The sequence below is a fragment of the Cynoglossus semilaevis genome, chromosome Z (assembly GCF_000523025.1).
Source record: "Cynoglossus semilaevis isolate Cse_v1.0 chromosome Z, Cse_v1.0, whole genome shotgun sequence".
Taxonomy (NCBI): Eukaryota; Metazoa; Chordata; class Actinopteri; order Pleuronectiformes; family Cynoglossidae; genus Cynoglossus; species Cynoglossus semilaevis.
The window spans coordinates 7,022,890-7,032,746 of record NC_024328.1 but is presented as its reverse complement, the minus strand read 5'-3'; the positions used below and the strand labels follow the sequence as shown (position 1 = coordinate 7,032,746).

General features: G+C 38.1%; 2 protein-coding genes across 2 annotated transcripts in view; both read left to right on the top strand.

Annotated features, from left to right (window-relative positions):
* Positions 1-3,596, top strand: part of LOC103397716 (chondroitin sulfate N-acetylgalactosaminyltransferase 1-like) — a 6,489-nt gene extending 2,893 nt beyond the window's left edge. The window contains exons 5-9 of the mRNA XM_008336082.3: positions 676-777; positions 1,104-1,285; positions 2,136-2,230; positions 2,316-2,397; positions 2,843-3,596. Of these exons, the coding sequence (XP_008334304.1) occupies positions 676-777; positions 1,104-1,285; positions 2,136-2,230; positions 2,316-2,397; positions 2,843-3,123 (742 nt within the window). The 3' untranslated portion in view covers positions 3,124-3,596. The remainder of the gene's footprint in view (positions 1-675; positions 778-1,103; positions 1,286-2,135; positions 2,231-2,315; positions 2,398-2,842) is intronic.
* A 2,483-nt stretch (positions 3,597-6,079) lies between these two features.
* Positions 6,080-9,857, top strand: part of LOC103397653 (phospholipid phosphatase 1-like) — a 7,754-nt gene continuing 3,976 nt past the window's right edge. Inside the window, exons 1-3 of the mRNA XM_017042926.2 lie at positions 6,080-6,153; positions 6,838-7,031; positions 9,306-9,457. Coding sequence (XP_016898415.1) covers positions 6,974-7,031; positions 9,306-9,457 — 210 coding nt within the window. The 5' untranslated portion in view covers positions 6,080-6,153; positions 6,838-6,973. The remainder of the gene's footprint in view (positions 6,154-6,837; positions 7,032-9,305; positions 9,458-9,857) is intronic.

The window sequence follows — 9,857 nt, the reverse complement described above, 5'->3', positions numbered from 1 at the left end:
CAAAGAATGAGGTCAGCTGACTACCTGAATATACTGAATGACCAGGTTATTCCATCAATGGATTTTTTCTTCCCTATTGGCACGGGCATATTCCAAGATGACAATGCCAGGATTCATCGGGCTCAAATTGTGAAAGACTGGTTCAGGGAGCTTGAGACATCATTTTCACACATGGATTGGCCACCACAGAGTCCAGACCTTAACCCCATCCAGACCTTAACCTCAGACTCTACCACCATCAATGCAAGATCTTGGTGAAAAATTAATGCAACACTGGATGGAAATAAATCTTGTGACATTGCAGAAGCTTATCGAAACAATGCCACAGCGAATGCATGCTGTAATCAAAGCTAAAGGTGGTCCAACGAAATATTAGAGTGTATGACCCTTTTTTTTGGTGGCGACTTTTTTTTTGGCCAGGCAGTGTATGTCACACATGACATGCCGGTATCTTAGATGTATCAACCGTACGTACTGTACATGATTGTTTTGTTTTTTAAAATGTATTGCCCTCTATGTATGTGTGGCGAAATGTCTTAGATATACTTTCTCGTGAGCACGAGATACGCCCCACCCCCCCATTGTCCCTTTAGGGGCTTCGTATTTATGGTATTATGTTATTAAAATTTAGTTATTCTGTTGTGTTTTTAATTATTTTTTATTTTTTTGGTTTAGGGAAGTTTGTATCCAGCAAGACAGGCGGGTTCATCTCACAGTTGTTTACTTTGGCCGGGATCTGATCAACCAGGTGAAAACTGTTCTGGACCAGATCACCAGGTAGGAAGGTTAATATGCAGGTTTAGAAGAAAGAAAATTCCACAAGAGTTGACAAAAGAGAACAACAACTGAACACTGAACTCTAAATCCTAAAGACTGCAGCTTTAATTTGGATAAAAACAAAACAAACAATAACAGTTTCTCACCCAAATCAAAGTCATGTGATGTTGTCCTGAGCCAACTACAGCCTCACATCCAGGTTGTGTGGTCCAGATGAAGGTCGACACGGCTGTCATTAGGGACCACATCTGTACGTTCTCTGAAGATGAATCAAATTTCCCATCAAAATATGTGACGATACATCTTAATTGTCTTCCTCCCTCCAGAGAGACTCGATTCAGGAGCTTCACACTGATCCAGATGAACGAGGAGTTTTCTCGGGGTCGAGGGTTAGAAGTGGGAGCCAGAGCATGGAGGCACCATCAGAACGTCCTGCTGTTCTTTTGTGATGTTGACATCCACTTCACAGCTGACTTCTTAACTTCCTGTCGTCTCAATGCGGAGCCTGGTGAGTTACTCACCAAACTGTCATTAAAAGCTTTCATCTCTGGTTGCTTACATGTGATGTACAGAATGTAGACCACACTCAACTTGATGTCTTCTGACCGTATGTCAATTATCAAGGTTCAGGTGGAGAGTGAGCACAGAGGAAGCATTTTATAAAGTAGTGGACCTTGCATTACTGTATATATCACCTCAGCCTCACACTGTCTGGACAAATAATAAATGTGAAATCAGTCTGTTCTCGTTCTTCCAGGTCATGTTATCCAAAGAGTTTAGTTGTAAGCAACTGGATTTTGTCTTGGAGTTTGAAAGAATTTTCGTTTCTCAGAAGTCCAGTTGTTCATAACTAAACTCTTTGTAGATGTAAAATCAGTTTAATTTCATTCCAACACATGCTGCAGGTCATTTCAAATTATTCCAGGATCCAAGACATAGTAAATACACAGGACCACGAAAGGCTGCACATCCAAGAAAGTCATCTAACCATGGTTGGGTGCAGTCTTAAAGCAGTACTGAGCAAAATGTCACAATGTTAGCGCAACAGAAACACAACCTGTCAGCCAGAGATATGTGTGAATCCCACTCCACTATAGCCATATACCAGGACATGATTTGATTGTTTTCCACATTATTGTTGTCAGAATAGGCCACTAAAGATTCAGGAATGTTTTTCTGCTCCACATGTAGGCCATGTTAAAAAATACAGTGTGTCCTTTCCTTTACATGGAATGTGCTCACTCCAAAAATACCCCTGAGGTTAAAAAATGTAAAACACGACTAGTGCTGTATTTCCATTTATGGACAAAGGGAGGTGTGTAATTAAATCAGCCAATGGTTGGGTTTTTCATCCGCAGGTAAGAAAGTGTACTACCCTGTGCTGTTCAGCCAGTACAAACCAGCCATTATCTACAGTAACCAGACACACATCCCCTCCATTCAACAGCAGCTGGTGGGTGTCTATATAATTATAATAAACACACATCTAAATTAACTGCACTGTGTTCAACAAATAGACATTTTGCTGCTTTTTTTAGGTGATAAGGAAGGAAACTGGTTTCTGGAGAGACTTTGGCTTCGGAATGACATGTCAGTACCGGTCCGATTTCATCAACATTGGTAATTCAATAACTCATTAATTCCCCAAATCTACAATGTTGTGATTCTAAATGTGGGGGGCAGAGGCCCCTAAGGGTGAAGGGCTATGTTGAAAAAATACATCAATGACAGAGGCAATGTCTCTGCCACGAGGGGCTGGTATGGTGCAGTGTGATTTGGTCATGGAGACTGCTGGGCACGCGACCCCGTAACGGATAAGTGGATGAAAATGGATGCATGGATGGATGGAGAATAGAGGTGATACTGCCTAAAAGGGGGTGTTGCTGAGGAAAAGGTTAGGGAACAACTGCTTTAATGTAACATGCAATCACATGTTCTTAATAACTGTTTAAATGCAATAAAGCAAAGGACTTATTTTTGTATTTACTTATAGGAACAGTATATTTAAAAATGTTTTTTTTGTGCCTGATGTATTTTCATTACACATCATTCCATATTCTGGCAGGTGGTTTTGATCGTAACATCAAAGGTTGGGGGATGGAGGACGTGCAGCTGTACAGGAAGTACATGCACAGTAAAATCATGGTGATTCGCTCCCCGTCTCGTGGCCTTTTCCACTTATGGCATGAAAAGGCGTGTGCAGATGAGCTTCCTCCAGACAAGTACAAGATGTGCATGCAGACAAAGGCCATGAGCGAGGCCTCACATGGACAGCTGGGGGAGCTTTTCTTTCAACAGGAGATTGCGGCTCATTTGAAGAAGCAGGAAATTAACAGCAGAATGTGAAGAAGGATCAGGACCAAAACAGACTAACATATATTCATGGTGATCCAACTTCCTTTAAGCTGAAGGTCTGGAAGGCCAATTATGTCAGTGTTATTGTCATATCAACTGAATTGACTTATCCATAAAGACCACAAAGGCTGCAGCTAGTGTATGCTGGAATACTGTAAAAGAGTACTTTAGTCTGATTTTCATGTTTAGTCACTACTTAAGTAACCTGAAATGATTTTTGTCTGTTGTCACTCAAAACAGAATTAAATATTAAATGTAAACTGCCAATATGGTTGATCTACTTGATGTTATTTAAAAGTGAGTTAAACGTTTGGTTGGTATTTTATTATGGTTTGTTGTATTATATATTTATTATGTAGTTAAAATCTTGTGATGATTAAAGTTGATGTAACTTGAAATGGAAATTTAGAAATAAAAATTGAAAGACACAATGTACTTGACCAATCTTTCAAGGAAGGCAACCTGCTCGTTACCCGCTCCGGTCACAAGGTGGCGCATAAAGTATGAAAACTCCTATGGGAAATAACATAATTATTTTTTTTTTATTATTCAAAAACTAAAAAAAAACAAAAACAAAAAAACATTTTTATCTGTATTTAATTCTTAAGATAAATACAAGGTTAAATACGTGACAACATGATTCAGGTCCAATAGAAAAAACCTTTGTAAAGAAATGCAAATGTTAGGGTGACAAAAAAAGTGTGAAGAGCGGGTAAGGACGTATTTGTGCCTCACAAGCTTAAGCAACAACAGTCTGTGGTGATCTACCATTATCATGCAGCTTTGTGGAGTTCTGGTCCTTTTTATCACCATGACTACGGGTAAGAACGGCCTGAATGAGTGAGTGAGTGAGTTTTGAATATTTTAATTTTTTTCTAACTAAATACTAAACTTACATCTAAATGTGTTTATGAAAATTCAAGAACATGAGAAAATTGAACGATAAATTCAGGAAATTGCAGTGACTGATCTGTCACCGTGACTGTCTCTAAAAGCCCAAGAAAATAATTATGTTTAAAATATATTTTCAATAATCTATGAGAAGTGAATAGAATACATTTTTTCTCAACCTTAAAGTAAAATCAAAACAGCTTAACATTATTCTCCACCCGCTTGCCTGAGAGACCTTGTTTTCATGCTTTTAATCTAAAACTTTCTTTTCATAGCCACACACATAAAAAAAAGTTCATTTTATTTTTATTATGTTAAATGTTTTACTTTGGTGATGATCCCATAATGTCTTACAGGATATGATGTGGTCACCAAGGGGTGTCTATCTATCTATCATCTAATAACAGGAATAAAATAAAAGAAGTTCCAGAGTTGTGTGCGTTTTGGTTAAGTTTCATTTCTTCCTGTGTGAAACAAAATGAAAACTTAAACTTATCCGGTTTGGATTCTTTGACCTTTCTTTTCGCACAGTCTGTGGATTACGATGCTACACGTGCACAGCCACCGACCCAAGATCCTGCATCGACGCAAAATCATGTGCTGTCATCTTTAACCGCTGCTTCTCCATAAGGGTTGAAGGTAAATTGTTATTTGGCTTACTGGTGGTAGTTCATGTTATTTTTATTATTTTTTTACTCTGGTGATGATCCCATAATGTCTTACAGGATATGATTTGGTCACCAAGGGGTGTCAGACCAGTGCATTATGTGTAGCCCCAATAGACTGCTGCGAAGGCGACTTGTGTAACAACACTGTCCTCACTGGTCCCAGTTTCATTGTCTTACTGGTGTCCTTGGCAGTGGTCACACAGTTCATCTAAGAGACATATGGAGCTAAAAGTGGTTTGTTCATTTCAGTGCTATACTTTTGATTGTACTTTACCAATAAACATTTTACTAACCTATTGGTCGAATGTTTTTGCCTTTCACTTCATGTAAGAATGTGTATATTGTCCTAACAAATATAGTAAGAACATAACATGTAACCTGACAAAGTACTAAATTTAATCTTTAAAACTACTCTCGTAAGTTTGGTGTTTTGTAACTGAAAAAATGTAAAGGACTACTAGAATACCAAATAGCGGCATTTGTGTCGTCATTATTTGTCAAATGGTTTTCATAATACTTTTATAATAATTTACAAATATAAATAATGATAGAGGCGTGATCACAGAGGTGTAAAAATTCCAAATAAATACAGCTTTTTGACTTTACTGGACTATCATCTACGATACTTAAGAACACGCTTTTCCTCTCTTCCTCTCTTTTTTAGACTTGATTGTCCAGAATTACTATTTAATCACCTCTATCTTACATCACGGCTACTTGATTATCGGGAAACACAAAAAGGCTGTTCAGTTGTAATTTTCCTGTTTTGTCTAGGTCTTCTAATAATCAAATAATAATCTAATGCAAATGGGAGTCATTTGTTTAACAAATAACATGAACTACCGAAGACGTCATTCAGTCTACAGAACAAAAATAACTACAGCCTAACACATAAAATCTAGGAGCATGACTTTTTTAACTGACTAAACGTACAAAGGTTACAGTTAAAGTGGTCGCATTCACGTGTGAAAAACATTTATTGTAGGACTATTTCTTCAACTCTATGTGTAGTCTTGTATGCCGGCGGTGTGGTTGGTGATTACCGGCACTAAGTGAACAACATGTCAACAATAAACAACAATTAGATTTAGAACAGTTGCCTATTTGAGATTACATTTTCACTATACACAGAACCGTGTGTGCAATTCAAAAGTCTGTATATAATGAAGTATTTGAATATACGTTTGTGGTACACAAAAATCACGTATTTAAAAGTGATCTATACTTTCATAACCTACTTTCCTACAATCCATCATTAACTTCAGAAGAAGAAGAAGAAGAAGAAGAAGGAGCAAGAAGAGAATGAGAGGGGGAAGGAGTGGGTCTGTATCGTCTGACGACTGTCGTAACCTCACGCAACTACACGATAGGTTCCTACGCTAATAAGCCATGTCCATTCAGATAGACCATCAGTTAGCTATAAGACAAAAACACGAACCAAGATTACAGTGGTTAACCAATTGTGAGTAGTGTTTGAACAATTTAGATCCACTGTATTGCCTCAAATAATGTCAATTATATTATGTAAAATTATTTTTAAAAACTAGATATTTCTTACATTTGACATCTGTTTTGCTGGAACCGAGAGGGGCCATTTTCTGTCAGTTTTCGAAAAAACTCTCTTTACGAATAGTAGAAATGAAAACAGACCCAGGAAGTAGCATACTTGTTGATATTATCTTACTTTATATTGAACATGTCTTTTAGCAAATTTGTCCTACGTTTTAATTAAGCGTAATGCTAACTATAACATGTTTATAATGACATAATTAGCCATATGTTCTTTCACTTTTAACAAGTCAATTTAAGGATATTGCTTTTTTCCGAGCTGTATTTGAAAGCACCGTTAATCGCGACGGTACAGTCAGCATACCTCAGCAGAGTCAGCAGCGATGGCTTATTCCAGAACAGGACAGTGTTAGAGAGACAGGAGGTCACACACAGTCTAATGATGTTTTGTAAGGAGTTAAACTGGTGAGAGGTTGTTCCCCTGGTCTGGTGGTAGATTAGAATTAGTGTTTAGTCAGTGTTTTCTCACTTAGAGTAAAAGTGACCAACTTTTAAACCACCCTGTGTAGTTTTAGCTGCTCAGACACTTGGTGGCGGGACAATGACTCTGCTGTGTTTTAATTCTCTACCGGAATAGTGAGAGAGTTGCGGCAGAAAGGCTCGCCTCGCCTAAAAGCAGCCGCTTGCCGCTGATTTGCAGCTCGGACCATCGCGACAACCGGGACAGGATAATTTTCTCAAATACGGAGACCACAAAAAGCAGGAGATTCAACATGTTTGAAGCCTGGGGGCTTCCTCTCATCCTGCAGGACATCCTCTGCCTCATCCTCGGTATGTTAATCTAATCCATACTGCTTAATCCCTTTCTTTCAGACAAGTGGCACATCTGAGACTGAGCCCCGTTGAATAGGTTTCATTTGTATAATAAACTTATATGGGTGTTGTTTATTGCTAAGCTAGACATTGAAATATGACTAATAAATCACACATGTCGAACTTTGAGTTGCTCCCATGAGCTATGCAGCTGCCAGTACGTCACTGTTTTACAAGTGATGTTTTTAAAAACCCACTGAGTGAAATATAGACCTGTACCTCTCTGTAACTGGTATTTAAGTGTAGTGGAATTTCACCTATTCTGAACATTACCTGTAGGTCTAACTGCAATCCAACATACATCTCCGTAAACCACTTTAGGTTACCACCCAGAAAAAAAACAACAAAACAAAATACTGAGACAACATTCCATGTGCAAATTAAGCACATAACCTTAAAACTTTATTTTGTGAGGTTATAATTATTCCATAGAAGTTGTTTTTTTAAAACACACAAAGCCTGTAGATAAAATAAATCAGACAGGAAGTGGAAGATTGAAAACATGCCGCAAAGTCTTTGCCTGTTTTTCTTCTAAGCAAAGTTATATTTTATTCAAAGAAAACTTTTAAACAAATCTCTGCACCACAGACATAGCTGAGCTCTGATTGGTTACTGTAGACCAGGATTCTGCTCTTGTTTAGAAACCTCTGGCCACAGTGTAATCTCTGTCTATATTATATGTGTCAAACTCAAGGCCCGGGGGCCAAATGCGGCCCACCAAGCCGTCTTATGTGGCCCGCAGGAGCTTAAAAAGCATTTAGTTAAGTCCTTGCAGCAGAGTTCCTTAACCTTAACTTTTTTTATTACACAGCAATGGACGATATCTGTAGGTTGAATAAATAATAATCAATTGCAGACACATGTATTAGTCTGTGTCCCACTGCGGCCCGGTACCAAATGACCTATGGACTGGTACTGTTCTGCGGACTGAGGGTTGATGACCCCCGATCTATACAGTCTTCCATTTACAACCGGCCCTTCAAGCAGATCTGTATTGCTGATGTGGCCCCTGGTAAAAATGAGTTTGACACCCCTGGTCTATATAGTCTGTCCTGTGAGCACTGTGCAGCTGCTATCACGTGATTCAATTAGAAGAGTGAGTACTTTTTGAGATTGAGAGTGACTGTTTGTGTGTGTCTGATGAAGATCCTGCTGTGACTACAAACATCTGGAAGCAAATAGTCCATTAACTCTAGCTGTATACTTTCAAATACAGCGTGATTAAAAGAAAAGTAAATATACGTTATACAGAAAGAATCACCAGATGTATTGCTTGTTCTACAATAGCAATTGCTATTATTTCTTTAACACAATGTGACACAATAAAATAAAACACAAATAAAATAGTTGGTTAAAGTTAATGCTCTGAGACAAACTGACAAATTTCTAAACAAGTAAAAAATTGTTTTTCTACATATTTTCAACTTAAGTCGATGGAGTTCTGTAAGTTGTACATCTATCTGAAAATTCCATCTTAATTAAAATTCTTCGGGATGTTTTTCCCACTAGGTCATACTCTACTGGTTAGCCTCGTCTCATGACAGAAATCAAATGTCTTTTAAATGTTTTTGTCCAATTTTTTTTTTACTATTTTGAGACAGCACAGTGACGTCATCATTCTTCCATTGACCCTATTTTTACTGAAAGTTTCCCAGTACCCTTCAGTGAGATTTAACTTAACAACAGTCAGTGATCAGGCTGTAACTCATGTCGCCCCTGAACAGCAGCTTCACAACGTCTGAGGAATGCTCTGATATGATGTCTTTCCATCAGTTTAGCAAAGAAGAACATTCACAGATTGAATCAAACTGTGCATTAAATAAAAATCTGGTACAGAATTATGTACCAATATTTACTCTGTAAGATTAAATTGACACACAGTGTTGGGCTGACTTCTTCCGCAACATTACTGTGGAGTAATACAAGGCTTGGAGCGTTCAAATGAGGTGTTGTGTAACTCTTTGAATAGGATGAAATTTACCTCTGCTAACTGAAATCAACAAAAGCCACTTATGAAACACTGTCAAATGGGGAGTGTCTGTTTTCTGATGCGTCTGAAGCTTAACATCACACAAATGGTGAAAGACTTATTCTTGATGAATCAATGTTTGAAGAACACCAAAAACGGTTTGGAGCTGTAGTACTGTCCATTTCCATGATGTGATAATGCAGACAAGCTGAAATCTGTCACTCAGGTGAAAATAACTCGGGTTTTTTATTTTCTACTAACAGTTGGACTTCCCTTCTTCATCCTCACCCCTCAACATAACCCCTTTAAACGGGGTTTCTTCTGCAACGATGATTCCATCAGATACCCGCTCAAGGACGATACCATATCCTACCAGCTGCTGGGCGGAGTCATGATCCCATTCTCCCTGATTGTGGCAAGTTGGCAACCTTTGATGCATGATTCTAAGTGGGTCAGCAGCAGCTGGACTATCATCTAGACAAGTGGTGCCCAATGAAAGGATTGCAATCTGCCAGTAGATCGCAAAGCTGATGCTGGTAGATCATGGAAAGTTAAAATAATAATAAAACAAAGCTATAAGTAAAATTCTATAGTGTGTTGTACTGACCATATACTGTAATAATATATAATGTATATTCAAAGTTTATATGAGTCAATTTACATATTAACATTTTCAATGTAGGTCGATGACTTTAGCCTGGTCTTTTGCATAGTAGTTCCCAAGCCAAAAAAGTGTGCACACCCCGATCTAGACAAAGTCATCTTCAGTGCCAAAACGACATGTCATCATCAATCACTATGCTTATGTTGTTACT